The sequence below is a fragment of the Hippoglossus stenolepis genome, chromosome 13, assembly GCF_022539355.2.
Source record: "Hippoglossus stenolepis isolate QCI-W04-F060 chromosome 13, HSTE1.2, whole genome shotgun sequence".
NCBI lineage: Eukaryota > Metazoa > Chordata > Actinopteri > Pleuronectiformes > Pleuronectidae > Hippoglossus > Hippoglossus stenolepis.
Window position 1 is genome coordinate 4,456,733 of NC_061495.1, and position 25,464 is coordinate 4,482,196.

The 25,464-nt window shown below is 42.5% G+C and overlaps 1 protein-coding gene across 2 annotated transcripts in view; it reads right to left on the minus strand.

Annotated features, from left to right (window-relative positions):
* Window positions 1-19,856, minus strand: part of col18a1a (collagen type XVIII alpha 1 chain a) — a 66,659-nt gene extending 46,803 nt beyond the window's left edge. For both annotated transcript variants that reach the window (XM_035174267.2, XM_035174266.2), the window contains exons 1-2: window positions 19,699-19,856; window positions 19,529-19,602 (exon numbers count right to left, since the gene is read on the minus strand). In XM_035174267.2, the coding sequence (XP_035030158.2) occupies window positions 19,529-19,602; window positions 19,699-19,703 (79 nt within the window). In that variant the 5' untranslated portion in view covers window positions 19,704-19,856. The remainder of the gene's footprint in view (window positions 1-19,528; window positions 19,603-19,698) is intronic.
* Window positions 19,857-25,464: the final 5,608 nt, after the last annotated feature.

The window sequence follows — 25,464 nt, forward strand, 5'->3', positions numbered from 1 at the left end:
GCTCAACCGACCGAGCTTCAAGCCCCCCGAAAGTAATCTATTACAAAACAATAAAATGACATGAACAAATTCCAATACCATTACGGTGGTAATCTAACTACTTGCACATCTTTGTGGCATTTACAAGCAGAGAAAATGATAAAAATACAACTAAATCTCAACTACAACATATAACACCTATTTTATTGCATTTTTCCATGTCATTTATTGGGTCCAATCATGATCGAGTGATCGCATCTGCAGTAAAAGGTTTAATTCGCTCAAGATGGAAAATAAGCCTGAGATCTCAGACCCCCTGGACGCACTGAAGTCAGCGGTGTGGGAACATTTTGCCTATTTCAAAGGGGATTGTTCTCCCAGTTCAGCAGATCTGTTCCGACACAACCACTTGTGGAGGAAAGGCCGGGATAAAAAAGAGGAAATTATGTGGCTTTGCATGCTCAGTGGAACTTTATCTCCGTAATCCACTGCAAGCAAAGAAGCTGTTTGCAGATCAAAGCCTTCATGCGAGACACGACAATACAAGGATGCAGAGGCAGCCAAGAAAAGTGCTGACTCATCATCACAATACAGCGGAATATCACAAGTCATAAAATACAGGATGAGGACGACACTGTGTTTAAAGTGTCTGTTCACACCAGGTATGATATCAGGTAACTGTGTAACTAACATTTTGATTCAAATTCAAAACAGAGTTCCTTTTATTGGGGACATTTGGGAACACGCATGGAAAACTGTGATTAACTGATGTTCCCTACTTGTTCATCTGGTTCGTGTTTTATTCTTCTGCTAATACAGCAGTTTACTGTCACTTCAATTTATATTAGGACTCACATCTTCCATTAATCATGCAGCAGACAAAACAGAGACACCAACCAGACACATTGGGAACTTCCTGATCTCTGAGGAAAACAACACAATTTTAACGGTTGATCATTTACATCACTCCACTTTAGATTTTCAAGATATGACCAAGACTATAGGGGAAAATGAAATTTAAATCTTTGAAGCTGAGACATCCTGACTAATCGAGATAAAATAACAATAAATAAAATTAGTAATCTATTTTTACACAATGTGATAATTTTTCAAACTCCATTTCCATAGTCTTTACACCGGCTTTCGGTCATAAATCTCAAGTCATGATTTCAGGGGTTAATGAGTAATAACCGTAACTACGAGAACTGACATTTCTGTGTAAAAGTGATGAAGTGGATGTTATGCAACATTCGCTACCACTAGGTGTCGCACTAGCACCAGCATCGCAGGCCGCACCTCCAGCCACGACTCCACCCTTTCTTACGGTTCTCAGAAGTCCAGCGAAAGTGACGCTAAACTTACACAGGAGCTCGTCTGTGTGGGACGCTATTGTTGGTACATGTGAGTTTTTAAAATACCTATTTCAAGGCTGTGCTCACTCTTGTTGCGCTGAGCACGGCACAATGTCAGCGGGCCTTCATAGGGGCCAGAAGCTAATTAGCATAGCTAGCATCGTTAGCATAGCTGTACTGTGCTGTTAATAGGAAATGGTCTGTTTTTAACAGGTGTGTTTACAGTGTGTGTGCCCTGAAAGACGTCTCGGTGCGGAACAGGGGCGAACAAATTAGCTTTTCCACCTGAGGGCGAGGTCACACACACAAACGCAGCAGTGGCAACCCTTTGTCTCCCAGTGACTTCAAATCTGTGGGAGCAAGGAAGCGAATAAAACACTGGTTTCCTGTGGCGAAGCAAATCCGCAGTGTGGCTTCAAGAGAAGTTTGACCCCACGACATTCGCGAGTGCATTCGAATATGTGAAGAGAAGTTTGCATCACAACACACAGATTAAGTTTGACTCAGGAAGCCATTACCCTAATTACTCTTAACATAGAAAAAAAGATGTTGGCTGCTACTGTATATTAATATTAATGTTTATATCCTTGTGTTTATAATCTGTTAAGCGTGTTTATGGCCACTGAGTCTAAACTCATGTTACATTGGAAGGGTTTGATACCAAGAAAGTGTTGTTTGGATGCCGCGTCAAAGCAACACATAAACATTCATGAATAATGGCCTTTAATGAAGGATATTGAGTCTGAGAAACTGAGAAACCCCAGAACCTCTAAGCTCTTTCTGCAGCGTCCACCTTTTCAATCTTCACCCTAAACAGCCCCCCACCTCCAACTCAAAGGCCCAAAGTGAAAACATTCCTACTTAAATTATCCCATTAGAACAAAAGAGCCTCTCTCCCAAAAAGGGGACAAAAGAGGAAAAAAAAATGCATTCCAATCATGTTGGTTCAGGCTTTTGCAACAACAAAATACTGCATGTGAAAGGGGAACGGCAGGCGGGCGAACCAGAAGCACGGCCCCGGGGCTCTGGTTTTGTGTGGTCAGCGACGGAGGGCGGGGTCTTCTTCTACCTACAGCCCCCTGGAAACAGGCTGATCAGTTCAGTCGTCGGTCAGAAAGACTCTCGGACATAAATGGCATCTAGGAAGTCGCAATCAGTCTTTTATACAACATCACATGCAGGAAACTCCAACGCATTTGGTTGGCAAAAGTCGATTTCAAAAACTATGGCCCCTCAGGTGTAAAACGAGAATATCAAACCACCTACGATTTCCTTTAAAAAATAAATCGTAAGGGGGAAAAAGCGGGGGAAGTCACAGAATCCAGTACCGGTGATTGGTAAAGCATGACTGAACCGAATCTCGGAGGGATTCAGGAGAAGGAAAAGATTGGAGGTGTTTTTCAAACCGCGATGTGATTTATTTCCCATCTGCAGCGCATTCATGAAGCATCAGGAACAAAATACAGCTGACAGTGTAGGAGGGAGAGAGGGAGACAGAAAGGGAGAGGCTGTGGCAGAACGGGTAATCTTCCAGACACATAACACAGCAACTGGATTATACTGTGGGGCCTCAATCATTTAAACAGACGTGCACGGTTTAACTTCATCATTGCTCCGCATTAGTCATGTTGTTGCTCAGCGGTGAAGGGATTCTAAACTTCCTGGAATGTGACTTAAAGTGATCGTATACATTATAAATACGGCAGTAACAACAGCATCGCTTATTTTCAATACAGGATATTTTAAGTGTTGACTTTTGTGGGTGTTTCAGGTTGATCAAATAGATATGGGGTGAATATTGTTGGACAAGTAGTTCTTAAACATAGTCCTTTTAGTTTTGGGATCAACAATCCTAAAAATAAATACAAGGAAAGTATTTTGTTTATAATAACTGAGCACGGAAATATCCCCCGAAACAATTTTGAGAAGAAGTGAAGCTGGCTGCATTCCAGACCTGTGAGGACATCACTAGAGAACCTGGGTTGTACTTCTGATGGTCTGCTACTGAATGTGCTGACTTCATTTGAGCTACTTTTCACCTGTTAATGTATGTTATTGGGGGTTAGATGGTTAGATGATGGTGATAAGGCAGTGGAGCCCTGCATGTAGAAGGTCTGTGTGAGTCTGTGTGTGAATGGGTGTATGTGACTTGTGCTGTAAATTCATTCACAGTTTCCATCTCTCAGATTGATTATAACTAAATAAATCAAACTTCTCAGATGCATTGTTTTAAGTTAATTATTGGGGGGGGAAAGAAAACTTTAAATCTGATAAAATCTTGTCCAAGAATATAGAAATGATTCCCTTTTAGAAACTTGGTGCCTGAGACACAGTTTGTACCAAAAAAACGTATATGTTGGACATTTTTAACCTTAAACAAGCGCTTCAAGGACACTAAACACACACTGACGCTTGTAAAAACTGAACAAAACACATCAAACCTCATCAAAAACTTACAAGGCCACAGTGAAAAAAACAGGAAGAGCCCTGAAGGATTGTGTCATCCAGACACAATGCTGCCACACACCTTTTAAAGTCTGGGTGGGGCATCCGATGTCTGGCCATCCTGAATACCTGCTCTCTTTACTTGTCCCTCTCTCTGTCCCTTTTTATGACTAGAAAATGCAAGGTTCCTCCAGGGGTGTGGAGGACACTTAAACGTACACAGGCCGTCCCCTGTAGACGAAAGACGCAACGGGAAGCCCACATCCTTTCATCCCAGGACATCAAAGATTTTGACAGAGCGAACCCAGACCCACAAGTAGACGGCGGAGGGACGAAAACACTCTGTCGCTCTCTCACACTAACACACACACATCAGTGTATCACTCGGACCACCGCGGCGAGAACGCCGCCACCGCTGCTTCACAAAAAGATGAATCACGATGCTCGACCTTTGGCTGGTTGACATCATGAAATAGAACTTCATGATCCCGTGTTATTGTTCTATTTCAACATCCGTTTCTTTTTTTTCCTCCCAGAGGACGAACATCTGCAACATCAGCATGAGGTTCACATGTTTTTTTACTGAAATGACTCAACAACAACAGGGAGGACGTTCATGTCGCCCTCAGGATCGGACTTTTTCCTGACGCATCAGTTCAACAGTTTAATTTCTCTAGTGCTTTGGTTTCTGACCAAACACACGTTGCATTTTGTGCCAAGTAAAAACTGTTGTCAGTCTAAAGCAACTGTGACAGAGTTTACATGAACACCAATAGACTGACTAATGACCTTATTCTAATAAAATACATTATTTATATCGTTTACATTAGTTATTAATAGAATATTTCATTCATATTTACATGCACATGTGACAGAGCATAGTCTGATTATGACTCATGTCATTATGACCACTACACTTTTACATTATACATTACATTATTATATTATACATTATACCGAAGTTAAGACACATGTCTATATAATGTGACTATTCCATATTATTCCAAGTGTGACCTTATTTGGGTTGAGATGATGCTGTTTACATGGCTTCTGTGACTTATTCAGACTATTTTCCTGATCAGTTTAATGTTGAAGTATTGACATGTATGCATATTCATTATAAACACCAGGGACCATTAGAATTTAGCTCAAAGCACCACTGTTCAAAACACATGAGTCATTATGATGAGAGGAGTCATCCACCCAGCCCTGTTGTCTTTTCCTCTGTTTGTACTTAGTGTTCTTCTTTTGCCTCGATTTATTCAGACCACATTTTGGTCTTGGGCCCAACTGGCCCGAGTGCCAAGGTCGGTACTGGCGTGACTGGCATTTTTTAGATTTCAAGTCTACTTTACTTTGGGCGCCAAGTATCCAGGCAATGAGGCAACATTTACATCTGCATGGTTAAAAACCCAGCGATGTACTTAGTCCCTTTAGATTTGTGTGTGTGTGTCACAGGAGGAGAAGAAGTCACTTTGAACCGAGGGGGAACAGACGAGCTCTCCGAGGGCCGTGGAGTTCCAGATGACCGGTGGGAGATGGTAAGTAAGGATACATGGCTATTGTCTGCTCTGAGGCATTCCCCACAAGCAGTGACTATTCACCAAGGAGACTTCAGTGTGTGTGTGTGTGTGTGTGTGTGTGTGTGTGTGTCTGTGTGTGTGTGTCGGACAGAGACAGATAAAATGGACTTAAGACTTAAGAGTTAGGGTGAAGGGAGGGGGGGGTGGCTACGGGACCATTTCAATGTGGGTGACAGAAATCCTTAACCCGACACACGCACACACACACACACGCTGCGCACACACACACACACACACACACACACACACAGCTAACACCATTGCATTTCTGGCAGTGCAGGAAGGTGAACTCCAATTGGGAAGGGCTGGGTGTGTGTGTGTGTGTGTGTGTGTCGTGTGCGTGTGTGTGTGTGTGTGTGTGTGTGTGTGTGTGTGTGTGTGTGTGCGTGTGTGGTGTGTGTGTGTGTGTGTGCGTGTGGGTGCGTCTGTGTGTGTGTGTGCGCGTGTGTGGCCTCGTTCTCTTCTTTCTACACAGACAATGCACCATTCACATGGCGGAATAAATACAACAAAAACTACAAAAGTTTGCCGCGGCAGCTACAAATTGTTGCAGGAAGGAACGATGAAAAGGCCGAACTAATCGTGGATGACTGAACAGATTCTCTCAACTTTATATTTCATCTGTTTCAAGCTAAACATTTATGGAAGAGAGTAAACGACCAGAGCTACTATCTACTTCAACATGAGTGAAAAAACACATCTCTGACCTCCTACTTCATAATAAAAGTCCAGGAAACTATCAGTCATGGCTTGTTAGTAGGTGATGAGTGTTCATAAGCATTTAATAACCTCTAGGGAGGACTGTGGGCTTCTGCTCTGATGTATGATGTCTGGCAGCGTCAGGGGATCAACTTTCATCTCTCGGGGTTTTCGTTTGGAAGGAAATTATACGGCTCTGTGGTTTCAGTGGAAAAACAATTTGAGCACTTAATTTGAAGGTACAGTAGGTGTGAGGTTTGGGCTGTGCCGTCGTAACCTGCAGGAGGAAAAGACTCCTCCGCCTCCGATAACCGAGCCAATCCTGCAACTATGCTGCTTTTGAGCCCAGATCAAAACTAAGTAACCCAATAACGGTGCGCGGCCGTACGGGCTGAGCGGCGGTATGCGTGGCCGGAATGTGTCCAAAATGCCTGGGCGTCGGCAGGAGGAAGGTAAGGCGCAGGGAAGAGGAGGCAAACAACACAGTGAACCTGTTGAACAGATCCACCTGATCCACCTGACCCTCTCTCCTGTTTGAAAAACCATCCGCCGTCCGCTCCGCTCTCCACCGGGTTTATCAAGGAGTAATTGGTTGCCGGTGTACTTTTCACCCCTTTGTGGATTTCCAATGAGTCTTGGAAAGAGGCCAGCCTCTTAAAACAAGACCCACCACCCCCACTACTTACACAGACACACCTCACTAGCCCACCTTCTCTGTCCTGGCCTGAGTCACAGTCAGAGGCTTCAGGCAAGACTTGGGCTCTATGGGGTGGGGAAGTGAGAGGCTTGACTCGCCCTCAGGGGAAGCATACTGTGGTGGTGTTGAGGGTAAAAAGAAAATCATCCATCAATGCAGCGTTACAGCAGGACACTCCCCCACCACATTCTGTAACTTTACAGTGGACTCGCTGGTGAGAAAACAAGTCTGTCGCGGTTTATTGCTCGATATATCAACTCCAAACGGTCTGAAACACAAATTAAATGTTCAGCTGGATGCGGTAAAAAGACATTTACACACATTAACTGTTGTGACTGTGAGAAAAAACCATAAATCACAATAGTGGGAAACTATAAACGGCCACTCATCGAGTGATCACATGGCTGGAGGGAGATTTCCAGCAGGGTATCACTGCTCCCTCTCCTTCATCATATAAACTGATCTTTATGATCGCATATTTTAATACGTTTTCTCATCCGACTGTTAACGTGTAGTTAATTATTGTGTAGGAGATATTAGGCTTCTTGTGTGTCTCAGCCCACACAGTGTGTAAACACCGAACATCATTTAAAACAAGAACAACTCCTGACTTTGTAGAATCATGAGGACTATGGGTTATTTAACTATGGGTCCGATGTATGAGAAATAACATATATATTACTGCAGGAAGTTCTGTTTTATTGTTAAAACATGATTTGGGTCATCTGCCAATGCTTTTGTAGAAAAAAACTACAAAAGCATTTTAAACAGAAACATCACAATGTGAGGCTGAGAGACTTGTCCTCACACGACAGAGGCCTGTTACTGTGACAACACTGCTTGTTTTGGTGTTTGCAAATCGTCTAAGAGACAGCTCTACTGTAAAAAATAAAAAAGCACAGTGTAAATAATGATAATTCATTCTTTTGTCTGTTCATTAAGCATTTAAACTTCTATGTGGCGTATGTGGAAGTCGCAGCTTTCAGTGGACTTTAATTATTAACGCAGAGTCGTCAAGCTGCTCTCAAAGAAGCCCATGGGAAGATAGTGTCCCCTGCAGTCAATGTAATTCTCCATGTGTTGTGTCATCAGTTAATCCGCTAATAATTGTCAGACACTGACGACAGCTCTGAACTCTGAAGGACAAAGCCTCTCAGCTGACCGTGCACACACACACATGCACTCAGGGGAGAGGACGGACAGAGACAGAAGTTTCTCTATCATCGTGCTGCAGGAGAAATTGTTAAGAAATGGAGGCTACTGCTCTTAAAATGTTCACACGTGGTGCAATTCAAACCTATTTCATTAGAATTTAAAATAAGTGTAACAAAGTAACAGGCTGGACTCAAATGAGTAGTCGGCTGTCGGTGCTAATGGAAACCTCTGCTTTTAGAGGCTTTTCGTGAACAAGTTGCAGCCTGTGAAACGTCTGCGGTAGGATGTGTGTCTCTGAACTGACACTGCACCGATTCCTGTTGTTCTTCACTGCTAGACCCAAAACCTACAGTCCATCCTACATCAGGTCTCAGATATAAATCAGCCCAGTGGCATTTTATCACAATCTTGTTCTGACGTTACCATTTGGTTTATTTACGAAAAGATTTAATCTAAATTGACGGGAGTTCTAACAACAAACATGTTACATGGTTTTAAGGTAAAATCCAAACTAAATCACAATTTTCAAACTTGAGTGAACAAGTTTCTAAAGTTAAAAATAACACAAGTAGCTTCATCTTGGCTTTTGTGCTGTGAAGTTAGTGGATTAAGTGGATCAAACTATGCATTTAATAATCCAGAGTTTAAACTAAAAACATTTCCGCCTAAAGCTTTTCACCTTAAGCAACACGTTGCTTCCATTACTCAGTGTCAGGCTGCATTCAGTGAGATAAAACACACAGATTCTTCTCTGACTGCATATTCCTCAACGTGTGGAGGATCTGACAGAGAACTCGTAAGGGCACGCCAGATCTCAGCAACTCAAAACAACAACCTTGGAAACGAAGAACTCGTTTACGAGACCGGCCTGAAGTGGAGAAAAAAGGATGAGGAAACCATATGATTGTTTCTACACAAGAGGAAGGAACAGTGTACACAGGCTAAGCAGGAACTGCTGCTATAAAATAAACCACTACACAAAATGGGTCTGAACCACAGACCATTGGGTTCACACACTGTGAGCTTGAGATCTCTAATCTGCCCACTTGACCCATTTTCACTGCAGCTCCGTGGCTCAAACAGAAAACCACCAACAACAGAGCAGAGAGGGAGTTTCTGTTCAAGTAGCCTTATGTCTTTGTGGCAATAATACAGTGTATGTGTGTAACCACTATAAGAGGGAGGTTTCTTTTTAAACATTTCACCTTTATTGACAGTATAGTAAGCGTGACGTGGGGATAGAGGGTGTGTGAAGACGCACAACAAAGGATCAGGTCAGAACCAAACCACTGCAGGAAGTGTCAAGCTTCCTATAGCAGGGATGCTGATAAACAATTAGCATCATAATACATTTAAAATAAAGTTAACACCACTTGAATACAGGTTACAGAGCCAGTGTAAGTCTTATAATCAACTTTATGACACAACAGAATCAACAGTTTGTCACAACAGTGGCTGGTGGCGTCTTTCCAAGAACAGAGAAAGGTCGAAAGTGTGTTTGTTGATGTGTTGACAGATCTGGGAGCAGCTCGTAGACATTTTCCAGTTGGTTTAATTAGCTGCAGGTTTTTTTTTTCCCCGAATTATGATAAATCTCTGCAGCTGGAGGTCATTAGTCAACAGGATTATTCAGCAAGAGCGATTAAAAAAAAAAAATCATGACTCAGAGATTACTCAGATGCTTTTATTGTGAAGCAGCTGCAGAATGCGCTGAGTGTGCATCATAGGATCAGTGAATGCACCTGCTGCGTGACAACAGATATCTGCTGTTGTTTGCATCCAGCTGAGGCTCAAGCTCTCGTTGGGAGAGTGTAGCAAAAGGTGGTGGGGACCCAAAATAAAAAAAGGAGGGTTAGAGATCGTTATCTTTGACAGGATATAACTTCCTTTGAGAATCCGAGACCATAACAAGAATCTTTGAAGCAAAAATATGAGAAAGCAAATTGGTATTTTTGACAAAAACTGTCTCGAGGCTACAGAACTCAAAGGACTAAAGACCTCTGCAACTCTCTGACGCTTCTTAGCCCCGCGAGTCAAAAGGTACATTATGGTCACATTCCAAAGACATGCTCATATCTAATAAAATAGAGGCCCACCTCTGAGGAGTGTGGGCCGTCCGCTGACAAATTTCCCAGGCTATCAGCATTCTTAAGATTCTCCTGCCAGTCACACAGGACAATTTATTGACTGACCATCTGACAACCTAGATGCGTTGCTTCAACACGGAAAAAAAAACAGCTCTTACTTTTTGCATCAATAAGATGTGAAGCACAGTAACAGTTAAAGCTGCTCAGCAACACTGACACTTGTGGGATTTCTCGGCTGGAATGGGGTTTAGTTTTTTTTCTTCGCCGCCCGAGGGAATTAAGACAATGACTCAAACATCGTACCTCTTAGAAAGCAGCGTTGATCATTAGCCACAGATTGTAAAGCCCGTGTCTGGGCTTGTGCCTGCACTGATCTGCGGCCAAAAGAAAAGAAAACCAGACAGTGATAACACACCGGATTTGATCTTGTTTTATCAAGATGACAGAGATGGATTCGCCTGATAGAATAAGTGTTAGTTCAATAACTACATGTAGGTAACAAGTAATCAAAAAGACAGCTATCCAGTGCTGCTTAATTAATTCCATGTAGTTTCGTGTTTTCAAGGCCCCATTCTACAATGACTGATGCTGACATTTCTCAGGTGTTTATTGGCGATATAGCTGATTTCAGATATGCACTAGACTCCCCAGTTCCTACGTGATTTCTCCGGAGGAAGTGCACGTGTGCCTCCGAGTATAAAGGTCTGTAGAAATCCAGCCGATGAAGATGTCTAGAGAGTTTATGTTTAACTGTATGATGTCTTAATAGAGTTGAGATTAAAAGTGAAACGAGGAGTAATTTCTGTGCAAGGTGTCTGTAATTCAAACCTCCTCTAATTTCCCCCTGTTTTTGTGTTCTCAGATTAGAACCTTTTTTGTGCGACAAACTCCGCTCTCCTCTACTTACAGTGTGTTAAAAACAGTGTTCTGTCAGTCCTGGTATATTATAAAGACACCTTTCCTGCAGCTTCAAAGATTTGATCCTATCTGGAAGTACACAGTGGATGTAAAGAAGCTGCTTTGATAAAGTGACAGATATAACTACTGCATATTATGACATTTCAACAACGCCCTCACTCATCTGTTTTCTTTTTTTCATGGTCTGTAATATCATCGCATTCACCACGAATGCACAAATTCTACCTGCCCACACAGGTCTGTGATTTACGAAGCAGCTAAAAATGCTGGCAGAGGTGAAAATGCACGAGCACCAGAACGAATCTCCATCCACTCCTGCTGTTGTTCCTGACTGCATAAGTAAATGACATCCTCCACAGAAGACGTGGGCTTCATGTGGAAAGAATGTGCAGGCAGATCTCTCGTTTCTGCACGCGCTGCATTGTGCAAGCAGCAGATTGTCAGATCGGGTCTGCTGGCCGGTGCCGTCTCTTTGTCCTTCCGCTGGTTCTTTGAACCCACTATAGGCCTCGCTCGAGTGTTGAGTTTCAGGTTTGCAAAGCACTTCAAGAACATGTCAATGCAGATCAACACTTTGACAGTAAATCCAACCATGAAAGGGGGGGGGCCGGGGGGTGAAACACTTCTCTTTATGTTGCAAAGCTTCCTCTGTGCATTGAAGGAAACCATAGGTGAAAACCCTTGACATCAGCCGACTGATAGAAATTTCACACTCGGGGGAAAAACATCTGAAACAAATGACATGAAAGTAAGGTATGTGTGCGATCTCCCACTTATCTGCCCGGGACCGGACAATCACATATGTAAATGTGGTTCAAGTGGACAAATCTTTTGAGTTGATTGGTGCTCAAACCTGTCACCTCGTTTAAAAGAAACTCACAGCTGAGAGCCACCACCCGCTTTCCAGCCCTGATCCTTGTTGCTTGGCTACTAAGCATCAATCACACACAGATTAATAAGAAACATAGACTTTGACCCTCATTCCCTCCAGTTATGTTTTAACCCTAACTTTAAATGGACTCGGAATTTAAGATGTGATATAGTGTTGATTTTGAAATGCAAAATGAGTTTTGTTACATCAGAAGCGTAACAAGAGCTCAACAGCAGTGGCAGTGGGTTTGGGTGTCGCACTTTCATTGTCCCGTAACACAATACAACTCTGTGGACATTAATATCATGGTTTCAGTCTTGGTTTCAGAATCGATACACCCCCCAAAGGCGAAGTCTCATCCCACGGCAAGGGGTGTTGAAGGGGGCACAAACTTTGAGCTTATGCGGCAAAACACTTTCCACCTCCCCTCAGTGAGATCGGGCATCATATGCTTCACCTTCATCTGACACTTTAATCCCCTCTAATGAACGGTGACAATGGCCGGAGGGGAATGACGTTATGCCCAGGGCTATATCAGAGGCCTGGGAGATACTGTAGATGAAGATCAGTAAGTGGGACAAAGAGGGCTTTCATTGACGAGACAATATCAGGGCCCTCAATTAGTACAGGCCAGACTAGGGTCCAGGGTGCCAGCATTCATTGTTCCCCCCTGATGGGTTCTTTAGCACAAAAAGCCCACAGGTCATGGTCTTCCTCTGTTTCAGCTTAAGCCAAGCAAAGGCATGTTACAATCCACGTGATGGGGCTTTGGTAAGCTGGTGCACCAACCTGATATGAAACAAATGAACTTCGTGAACCAACTGGGAAATATATTTGGGCTCCACGGAACGAGATGTGTGACTTCGAAATTAAGTGTGTTGAGTTAAAGTACAGTATTTCAAACATGATACCCAACATGGGCGGTGAGACTTGTTGTTATTATACCTGTATCGATGTCATGTGCAGTGCAGACACACAAGCGATGCAGAAAAAGATTAAATATACACGGAGGGTCGGGGATTTCTTCTCAAATACAACTTCCTCGTCTGATCTGATCTATGAATGTATGGTATGCTCATACATGCGTAGATACATATGTTATTCTAAGCCTAAGGCATTTATAGTGAAAACAAGCACAGAACCCACTATAAGACCCGAGGTGAGCACGCCCTGACACACCAGGCTGACAGTGGACCACCAGGTATGGCCTGGTCATGAGGAAACGTGAGGCGATGGCGTGAGGCCATTTCATTCTATTCTCACTAGTTCTTTGAACTTTGGCCTAGAGATTATTCTCGCTGCTCGGTAAAGCACAAACACACTTTGGGTTGTGGTGATGTGTGTAGAAATGCAGCGAAATGCAAGCATTTGCACGGTGTGTGTGTAGACAGCTGTGTTGATTCAGATAGAGGTATATCTAATCCTGCATACATTTAGCCGTGAAGTATTCTCTTGCATTCTTACCGTCTATCCAGATTTTCACTCAACCCAGGAAACTCAAGGTTACGAAGACTTTAATTCAGACATTAACGAGTCCAAATAATAAGGTCATAAACTGCCCTTGTGAAACCACGGGGTTCTGCTGAACACGGCAGTAACTGCGTTTCAAGGGACGTCTCAGCCAGTTAGGTGACCAACGAGGTAGGGAATTCGACTGCGGACCTTCCAGCTTGTCTCCCCGACTGAAAATGCCACCGTCTCAGTAGATGAACAGCCTTGCAAATCTTTCACTGGCCCTCTAAATATTTAACATCCCCTTGGTTGGCCTATGTTCCTGCTCTCTAAACCTCTCAATGGATGGCACCGTGCCACCTGGCCCATAACATCCACAGAGTGAATAGAGGGCACCCTTTATTGTCTGGAAGCTCATGATTCACACAACAATTAGCAGCTTCCAAGTTATGAGCAGCCGCGGCTTTTGCTCTGCACAAATCCAGGCTCAGCACATGATCCAACAAGACCCAGGGTCCTCCGTCTCGCTGCGCCGTCAAGCAAGGACATTTACACAAAAGCAGATAATGGCACGTCTTTAAAAAGATTTTCTCCAGTGCATGAAAGTTGGTGACGTGACGGCACTTAACTTCAGAGTCAAAACACCGGGAGGCTCAGCGAACGACAACACAAACCGTTGTTCTTCCTTTTTCTGTGTTTTATTACCCAACTTTACACCAATAGCGACGAGATCTGACAAGTCCCCCTCTCCGTTTTCTGACAGGTACAGTGAAGACAGGTCATGTCATCGAATTCCATACCTCGCCTCGAATCCCCTTCGAGTCCCACTTCCAGCAAGACCATACAAAAGTGGAGGACAGAGGTACAGGACTCGGCAAATCCCTCTTTTGTCACAGGAGCTCTACACTTGATGGTAATCTCCCCGTCCCATGGGATTCTCCTCAGTTCACACCCCCATGGTGTGAGATTTGCGAGAGGGTTAAAAAGAGTGTTGCCTACAGACATGGCAGCTCTTGAGGGACGGGTGAATGAGTGGAATTCAAGGATGCCTTGAAAAGCGGCCCGCGCGTCACGAGAGTCAATCGAAAGATAAGAAGACATGGAGAGCAAAAAAAAAAGAGGAATATAACGGCAAGTGAGGTTTGAAACACACAATGACATTCCCAAGAGGGGCCTCATGAAATGCTGAATGGTCTATTCATTCATTAAAAAGAAAAAAACACATTGGGTGGTAGGTTGGGCTTGTGTCAACAGTGTTCACGTCTGACAGCTAAAAAACATGCTTATTTCAAGTTTGAATCTGCAGGGTTACCTGAAAATAACATCTGGGGATCACATCCCAGCTGCAGACATGCGGCAGCCTCGGTCACTCTGAACCCCCGTCCCAGTTCATGGAGAGTGAAAAGCTGATGGTATAGATTTCTTTAGGACAAGAGAACGTAACTGGGTGGAGAAGGGGGCTGGGTGGGGTGGGGGGGGTCTCTAGTTTCATGTCTCCCTGCGTTCAGCAGACTGTCAGTATAAGAACGAGCGATCACTCCCTAAAGCTGGTGACTGAGACAAAGTGCCAGGTAGATGGATCCGGTTTCCTTTGCTGCGGCCAAATACAGCTTTGTGGTGGAAAAATCTGCACCTGGTGGCCATGGAAACCAGTGTTCCCCCTGAAAGCAGCGTACAGTGCTGACAAACTGACCACACAGTAGTAGATGTAAGCCTGCCCTCGACTCTAATGCTCTCTAAAGCAGCTGAATGCCCCTTTTCCAGGGTAGTTTGAGAGGTCATCAGGTTTATAACACAGCAGTTTTTACATAATAGCAGCAAACTGTTGTTACTGTGTGTCGACCCATGGCAGATGTAATCTTGGGGGGTTTTTGCTGCATGAAAAAGTCACACCATCAATCCTCATAAATGCAATTTGTGGAAAAGCTGAGGAAAACTTTTCTGAAGCAAACACATTTCCAAAGAACCTTCAAATAATCAAATCTAGATGTGGGGGAGTCACTTTAGAAAGTTGGTAATGTATGTGCTTTTTCCATTTTGCTTGATGCTCGGTTATTTAAAACAAAAACCTGCTCGTACTGTAAAGTCCTGTTATTTGCAGAGTACGGCTTCACACCTTCAAGAGACCTGGGAAAGACCAGCAAATAAGTGAGGGTTTCACCACAAACAGGAAAGAGGTGCTGAGCACTAAGAGGGCACTCAGTGTGCCATTAGCAGTGGAGATAGTCGGGTGTGCAGAGCAAGTGGCCCTACAAGTCCTCTCCTCTTGGAACACAAGTAGCAATTACGGTGTCCCTCTGTATTTTGCCTCTGTCGAACCCGGCATTTTGACATCGGGGCCGGCATGAGAGAGCAGCCGCGCGCACCTGAAACGCTGAGCGGCGGGAGCACATAAAAATACTGATAACAGCTGTCAGCAGCGATCAAGAGGAGGCCGGAAAACATGATGGGGATACAGAGCGAATACAGAACGACGCCCTTTACATATGGCAATGCTGACAAATCTGTATTTTATTAATAATAAATATCAGATTTCTATATCAGGGAACTCTTTTGCCTGTGGAAGGATGTTTATCTGTTCACTCCACAGGTTTGACCTCAGCTGCCATCCAGTTACTTCCATCTGCCTTTAGTCAGAAAAACATTCTTTCAGTTTAACTTGGTATCGGGAATTTGGCCTGATGCTCTTCGACCCTATTTTTCACCACATAATGATGCAACCATGAACTCAGTAGCTGTGGAACACATTATTAATAGATTTTTGGTGCGGCTCGAGATCAGATGGAGGAACATCGGGTACTTTTTGGACATTTTCACTGATTTCCGAGGGAATAATTCATGGATCTTGATGAAACTTTAGACGACTGATACTATGAGCGTGTTGAAATTTGGTGCAGCTTGATTCAATTTAAAGGGGGATTTGCATTCTAGTTGGTATGTATGTCTGTGGGTGGGCGGCGGCGGGGGGGGGGCTCTTAAAAAGGCGTTATAATAAATATGAGAGAGTGATATTAACAATAAAGGTAATACACAAAAATAAATCGTCCAAATGCCTTAAAAAGTTGACGAAATACATAAACATATTTTACTGACAGTGAGAAATTTTGAAAAATAATGAGAAAAACAAAGCATCCGCCACATTTAGCATCACGTCTCTGATGTGCGCATGCAGACTAATTCAAACAGGGCGCCTGGTTCTTCTACATCCAGCACAGATATACAACTGTCTAGATTCACTACGGGCTCCAGATGGGTCGGCTTAAGTAAATCAAAGCAGGATGTGACCACTGTGGGTTTCTTACAAAAACACATCTTCATTGAAGTAAACTATACCAAATCTGCATTTCCTTTTTTCAGCCTCCCCCCTCGTGTGTCTCACTTGTCTCTGTCCCGGTCCTTGACAGCCGTGCCGTGTTAAGAGATAGGTCCAGTTACGCTGGATGAGTTTTAAGAGACACACAAGTCCCCTCTGCTTGAAATGAGCTTGTAAACATTGTTTTGATTGTTCTTTATGAAACTAAAGAAACAACCACATGTGGACTCTCAGATGTTTTTAAAGCTAAGCATCGCATGCAACTTTAAAAGGCCCATCCAGTCCATTACTGAGACTTCTGACCGATATGATCAGTGACCTGGTCCCTGACGTGTGACTCGATGACTGACGGTTCACAAAGTTGCTCATGTAAGAGCATAAAGAAACAAAAGGAAGCATCGGCTGCTTGAGTGGAGTTTTTTTTGAAAATGCAGAAACAACAGGGAGCCAGACACGGACATCCAGACGTCCACTTGACATTTTGGATGACCCCCACCCACAACCTCACACACACCCGTAAGCTTACACTGAAAGTCGCAAAAGCAGAGCCCGTCTCGCACAGTCCAAGACATAAACATCTCCCCAGCGGAGAGGTTAAATGGTCTGTGTAAATGCTGGTGGCTGACACAACATGACAAAGCTAACGCTGGATGGAACTTACAGACCTAATGGGAAAGCAGCAGAAATGTCGATCATGAATAAGTAGGTTTACTGACTAGAAAATCCAGGGATTAGACATCACAAGGTTCACTGAGTCAACAGAATCTCGGCACAGTCGCTCCATTTATTTCACTTAAGAGCCACTATGATCCCAACTGAGGCCCCGATGCAGTGGCAGCGGGGAAAACTTTTATTCTTGAGGTGAGGAACTTTTAAATGAATGAGTGGACATCAATCAGAAATCCTCCGTGGAGTCTCGATTACTTATGAAGTAACACAACGTGCGTATTTAACTGACCTCACATGTAATTTGTATATGCTTTAAAAAATATGATGTATGAGGGGGTGTCAGCGCATATACAAGATGCATAAGATATTTAGCATCTATTATCATTTGCAAAAGCCACTTAATAAGAAATGTGTGTCTATTTTTTGGGGATCTATGTAAGTCTATCAATCTAAGTTCAACATCTAACAAGACATTTTAATAAAAGCCACTAAATGCTTTGTACATATTGTAAGTTTAGTACATTTATTTTGGCCAGAAGAAACTTTAAAAGAGTTTTATTTTATTTTACTTCCAGCTAAATATATAAATATATATATATATATATAAATTGAAACAGCTGTAGAAAGAAAACTAGAAGACAAAATGAAAATCTGTCACACTTTAAATATTTCTTATGAGCTAAACATATTTTTGCAACAACAGGAAATAAAGATCATCATCTATGTATAGAAGCAGATGTTACAGCCATACAGTGAAACGTTGACAGATGTTTGTCAAAGGCTTCTCTGCTGTAGTCAAACTGCTCCATCACACGTTACTACAACAACAGTTTCACCAATCAGAGCTCACTACTATCAGATGGGAGCTACAGAATAACTTTTAACAGGCCATTTAATAAAATATATTTAAAATGACAAAATATAAATGTTATAATTTTGTTAACACTTCCCAGCACAGCCAGTTCCATTCATCCCTTATGTGTAATGTTTCAAATGGCTTTCATGTCCCTCTGGCCGACTCTGAAAAGGAGAAACCCTCAAACCAGCTGTGATTTTTAATGTGGCATCTAATTCAGCCATTAAATAGCACGGCGGGGTGTCCCCTTACAGCCACTCCCCTCCCCCCACCTCGCCCCTGCTCCCTTCAGGCAAAAACCATGCTGGGTGCATGTCAAAGATCACATGACAATAGGGATTCCTGACCCAGTCAGGGACTGGGGAATGAATCAGACCTAATTCAACCATGTCGCGGGCGACCAAAGGCAGAACTCCTGAGACTGAGCGACAGGCCCTTTCAGCCTGGACACACACAGACAGCACAGCATTCCTGTGAAAATGTCACACTGTTGGAGAGTTCACTTGAAAACGGTTTACCCTAAAAACAATGTGTCGCATCAAACCTGTTTCACTACAAGATAAATAAGATATACGAGTCAATTTAACACGCAAAGTTCATCGAAGCCCCCAAATGCTGCCTCCCTCCATTAGCGATCAAATATTAATGGACATCCTCTCAGTTTCCTCTCCCTATCACCTGACAGCTACACGTCTCTCCAGCTGTACGGTGACTAAATGAAACGTGGGACGTCTGTGAGCTTCAGAGATAAATTATTCAGGACCACAAGAGAGGTTTTTTTCATTCAGTGGCTCCTATCGCCCCCCCGACACTGTTACAGATGGACCACTGCCTCCTGTTCAGATGCACTGACTTGATAACATCTGGAAAGAGACTAGTGAGCAATTCTGCTTGTGCCGTTTGGGTTAACAGGTCATTACATGGGGGGGCGGGGGGACTTTACACTGTGGACTTTGGACTTGAGGAAAAACCTGTAAATGGTCTCAACTTTGACCTTCTGAGACCAACAACCTGCTGAAGCTGGATCCTGACTGCGGGTCATCACGGCTTTGCAGCAGCAGCCGTGAGACTTCAGTCAACAAGTGGTTCGATAAGAAGGTTGAAGCTGCAGAGTCCTCGATGTGAAGCCGGGAGCAGGCGTCAACCCACAGCAGCAACTCAGCATCATGACAGAGATGTGCCAACTTTCTGCAGTTTGTAAAACTTCTTGGAACTTTTCGTGTAAATGAAGGGACATAAATAAAAAGTCACAACTACCCTCACAGACCACATAGGATGATAAACTCCAGCCACATCCAAAAAGGATATTAAACCAGTAAAAACCAGTGAAAACCAGCATTGTAATATTTCCATCCACCACAGGCAGTGCGGGATAGAGACAGAGTTATGAATGTTTTGGGTTATGAACGTGTCACCAGAGCCCTGACATCCCTGCTCCTGTGTTTCTCTCACCTGGCCACTGCGATGCCGCTGGACTGACGAGGAGCAGGACGCAGCAGACGAGGCGCTGCAGCCACGGACAACACCTGCAGAGGAACCAGAGCAAACAACTCTCACATCCACGACTCGGCTCAGTGCAACAGGCCAACAGGGGGGGGGGAGAAAAGTTCCGTTACAAGTACCTCATGTTGATTTCTTATTCTGCTTCTTCTTTCCCTGGTATCGAGGCGGAAGAGTGTCCAGCACCGCTGCAGCACGATGCCAGAACAGCTGATGGAGACACGGCAGCTCCACTGGAGACAGAGAGGAGGAGTGAGAGAGAGAGAGGGAGCGAGAGGGAGAGAGAGGAGAGAGAGAGAGAGAGAGAGAGAGAGAGAGAGAGAGGAGAGAGAGAGGAAGGAGAGAGAGAGAGAGAGAGAGAGAGAGAGAGAGAGAGAGAGAGAGAGAGAGAGAGGGAGAGAGAGAGAGAGAGAGAAGAGAAGAGAGAGAGGGAAAGAGAGAGAGAGAGCGAGAGAGGGAGAGAGAGAGAGAGAGAGAGAGAGGAGAGAGAGAGAGAGAGAGAGAGAGAGAGAGAGAGGTGAGAGAGAGAGGTGAGACCAGGGGCGCACAGCGGGGACTTCCGCCAGGTCCTAGAAGGGAACCACCTCCAACGTCTGTCAACCTGCAATTAGAGTTCAGGGACACGTGTCAGCCCCCAGCACCCCCCCACCCAAATAAGTAAATAAATAAATACAACAATATACTGTGATGATGATACTACTAATTATAAAACAACAAAAATACACAATAATATTAATAATCATGGCAATAATAATATGATTCTACTTCTATTACTGATGATAATAATCTATTACCAATATGAACATTGTTTATCCAACACAAACGAAAAACTAAATACATACATGACATGTAAAAGTAAGTGTGGGATGTGGTAGAAACCACTAATGGCTGAAAACCACACCCGTAAAGTAAAGGCAGCAACACATAACAAAACAAAATCCCTGATACATTATATAAAGAGAACATTTTATATAGGTAAAACGTAAGGGGAGGAATAAAGTATGAATAACATATTATCATTATTAGAAGCATGGGTTTTGACATAGTATTTCTAATTCTCTTTTAGTATGTAGGCAATGAGAGGAATCCATTAAATGTATATTTTCATTCCACAAGATAAAAGAAAACTGACCGAGGGATGTTTCAAACAAAGGAAGATGATACCACCTGATAATACCACTACTACTAATACCACTAATAATAAAGTATTAGTGTTATTAATATTATTATTGTAATTATTATTATCCTGTGTCCTCTCTGACAAGCCCTGTGTGGACTTTGCCTGGAGTGGACGTGAAAAGATGAAAAACTGCAGCTTGAGCTGTGCAAACTGAGGTTTTTTCCACCGGAGGAGCTGCAGCCATTCATGCTGTGTTTACACTGTCAGCCTCTCCAGCTGCAGCGGCCTCACATCTCACAGGACTCAGCGGGACAATGAGCCCATGAAGTCTCAGCGAGAGGCTTGTTTGCTTTGGTTTGTGTTGCTCAGAGGTAAGAGGAAGGTGAGCCCTACCTGAGGAATATCCAGGTTTGATCATTTCATTCCTCAAATGTAACTTCTGTATTGTTACACATTCTGAAGATGGATCTTAAAACTTGAGAAGATGCTTTGGAACGTGAACTTAATTAACAAGGTAATATTATGTGACGAGTGTTATGAATATGAGCTGCACCTTCACCCTCAGCTTTGATTATGATAAAACTGGAGATGAATAAATCATATTAAAACTCAGATTAATCCCACAGTGAGTATTTGATTTGGCTGTGAGCTAAATTGGGGCACGCTGCACATTCACAAGATGGCCACCAGAGGGTACAGTTGGTTTTCTTTCCAAGCCTTGCAGAGGGAACACTTGATTGGGGTCCTCTACTATTAATTAATGCCCTGCTGTCTGCCTGCTGTAAATACTGTGGGTAGAGTTTGGTTTTTACTGTGTGACGTGGTGGGTTGTTCTCCTTTTACATTTTGTTTTCTTCGTCGGATTTGTTGAGATGTGAAAACTTTGTTCGTTACATTCCTGGCAACTCTCGTCTGCTTGTTGTTTCAGATACAGAAATGTGTCAGATACATAAAGAAATATGAAATATACATGTATATTAAATCACTCAGAGAAGGTGTTTCTCTGAGTGATTTACACAAACAAGTCAAAACCTATTGATGCATATGGCTGCAGCAGCATGTCTTCATCTCTCCAGGGATACGACAACGTTACCAGATCATGAATTCATCAGTTTGGTTGAACAGTTTTTTTTTTAAAACTCGCTCCAGGTACTGCTGCCATCTGCTTTAATGTTGTTTGAGCATGTTTGTCATCGCTGGTAAAAAAGCGCTGGGTGCAGTCTCCTCCAGCATTACAAGACTGTGCTGTAGTAGTGGCTCTATCTGTCGGGCCTGCAGGCTACTGTCTGAACACGTCCACGGCTCCGTGAACGACTGCTTAGCTCACATTCCAGTGTCGGGGAACAGAAAGACAAAACTGTCTGTTAGATGTGTGGCTGTGGAACCTCACAGAGAGCAAAGTGGGACTGTCCACAAAGAGGCTGTGTATCCTGCAGCTCTGCGATGAAAAGTAAACTTCAGTCATTATCATTCGTCATAAGCAAAGTGCCAGAGGAGTAGCTTCCGTCCTTTTTCAGGATTGTTCGACATAGTCACATGGAAGAGAAAAATGTGGCATGTGTCTATTTCTGTTCATCACTTAAAATGATTTCTCACTTAATTTGATGTCCATTCTAAGTCGAAATAAGTAAACAAACACCTTTTGAGCTGGTTTCCTCAAAGAACTAACAGCTACTGGATGAAAACTTAACTTAAATATCAGATAGTTTCAGATAAATAGGCAAACAGGTTCAGTTTTAGCTTTAGTTAAATCATAGCTTGAGGTTTTATCTGATCATACCCGAGTTTCCCTGGCTTATGGATTATTTGATAAATCATTTGACCTCAGTGGTTTCCCAATATCTCAAAGGGTTAAGCACCGATGTTTTTTGGCACTTTTATTATTTCAACTCCCTTGTTAGCATTTTTTCAATCCTCTAATTTTGACAATGATAATATCCAGAGTGAATGTTTGGATAAACCTCATGTCAACTTAGATTCAATACAGACAATTTATGACCAATGTAGTTTTTGAAAATCTCTGACAATTACCCAGGAACGCATAATAAATGAGCAAGATATAAACTGTAGAAAATAAATCCACATTTTATCGAAAACATTTTCATTTACGAGTAGTAGTTTAGTTATATTAATTTAGTTTTTATTTGATACATTTATTTTAAACAATTTTTATTGTATTGCCAAAAACCACATTTATTTCTCATCGTTGAAGAGAGAAATTATTACTTTTTTCTGCTTTCTTAAATTACACAAACAGAAAAATCATGTAAAATGACTGTAAATTATTTGTAATTAAATATGTAGCTCATTATATAAAAGTTTATGTCCATACACACACTTTCTTTTGGTTTTACATTCAACTATTTCTTATTTAAACTTTCATTTCATCAGTCATAATGTGTAATGTATACTTGGCTTCACCTTATCACGGATGTCACACACACATACATGCCAATAAATCTAAAAGCTAAAAGGCAAACTCAGTCCAGGCCATTGTTCATTATAAGAAAAGGCAAAAGGCCCAATCAACACGTTGCTGGGCCCAAAGCCACCGGGAACAATAAATACAGAAGAGAGGAAATAGCTTTGCCGTGGAATGACTCATTCTGTGCAGTTAAATAAAAGCCTGAAGATAAATGTCGTCACTTTTTGGCGATGTTGGCAAATGAGTGCTGCTGTGGGCAAAGGCTTAACCTTCTACTAACAGGTCGTGTAGCGCCGCAGCACAGTCAAGAGAAACACGTCACTGTCATGTGTGCACAGCTGGAATTCACATTCAGAGCGGTTCTGAAGACAGGATGAGGATTTAACTGAAATCCAACAGGGTTTGGGCCACAGTGACGTAATGATGTCACCCCAAAGTCAATCCAGCGTCTCCTATAGGTTTACATACAGGAAGTCACGGGCTAAGTTATGTTAAAGGGGAAGTGATCTGGAATAGGAGATGAAATCTACTGTTAACAGGTTTGTTGAGTATTAACCTCAACTCACATCTCTGGAATAAATAAATGAACCTTTGATGACATTTCACATGAGTCGTTTTAACAAGTTTAGAGTCTCACAAGTCACTGATTTAGGATTAATAATTTATTTGTATTTTATATATTTTCTTAACCATGTTCCAAAATACTTTACAAAAAGAATACAGATGACAATGAAAGATTTAAATAAAATAAATACAATATACATGGAGTTAGACAACACCACTACAATAAAATGTGTTCCTGATGAATTCAATATTTGAAACATTTGTATTTTATCATACTTTGTAATGTTCTATAAAAATAAAATAAAATACTCACCGGTTGCTGTTGCTTCTTAAATGTATTGTGAATGACAGAGGACAATAAAACCTCAATATGTCGTTAAGCTTAATTTTAAAACTCTGTATATGTGCTTTATCGTGTCTGGGTATGAAAGCTGTGTGTCTTTGGGTTTGTACAGACTTATTTTCAGCTTTGGTTGGAACCAAATGAATTCTAGGTGTGATCGCAGCCTAAAACTCTCCACTGACACTGATGAAATTCTAAATTATGACATTTTCAGAAGTCGTCTGAGGCAGCTTGAATAATCGTCTCCCCCTGGGAAACCACAGAAACGTGGTCCACCAGCTTCAGGACCTTTGCCGTGTCCTCTTCCAGTGGATCATAGTTGTCCACTGTGAAGTTCAACTGGTCTCTCATTGACAACTAGCAGGAGTCGTTGTTCTGGTCAGAATTACTGGTCCAGATCAAATCAGTCGAATAACAACACAGATGCAGATTTTCCCTCAGACTCAGACTCTCACCATGAGCAGCAGATACGTCTGTATTTAAAACCTGAGGAAAAAGAATATACAACATGATTGTGTGTTAGAGTGAAAGTGGCTGTGTATGTGGACACAGTGACGTCTGTAAACAAGAAACCTGTTTATTAAGCTGAAGCTTTTTGTGAACTTGTGAATTCTGTGAACCAGTCAACAACGTTTACTCCAGATTGATTTTCTCCGTTCCGAAAATCTGAGTTGTGATAATAGAACAACTGTTGTTCCTCAGTTGTACGCACAAAGCATTTCATAACCGGCTACAGGGCTCTGACTTATATCAGATTACTCCCAACAGCTGAAATCAGGGAGGAGGGACTGTGGAGCCAGCAAACAGCTGAAGAGACACTGCAGCCAATGCTGAGGCCAAGTCTCACAATCACACTCCGGCCTCACACACTGGAAAAACCCACGAGTCCACGTGCTGTCCAATCTCATTTTCACAAGGCACAGGATCAGATTGATATAAATCTATGTGGGGGTAGAAATTAACTTTTTTTTCACCTGCCACTTGGGCTGGTGGATTCTTAAAATTGTTTTAACCGGCAGTGAGTGACAGGAGGTGAGAAACAATATAATAATAATGATAATAATAATTTAGAGGGGAACATCAGAAGATCAGCCTGTTGCCTTCATTAAGGAATATGTGACATGATGTACTTTATTATAGATTCCACAAATAAATACTTAATATCTTGGCTCATCAGCACCACATTATCATAAGTAGCAGGACTTTGAAAAGTTTAGCTTAGGAAATTCAGTCTTTTCTGAAAAGAGAACCACACAGACTTGGAAGTTGTCTCTTTGACTTTCTTCTCAATTACAATTATATTTTTCGTAATATTGCCACATTATTCTTGAAACCTTAGAATGTTTTATACTTTAATATTTCCCTAATACCTAGTATCACTAAAATAAACACAAACTGTGAACCGATGGAAGATATATTTGATAAATTGAACAGAT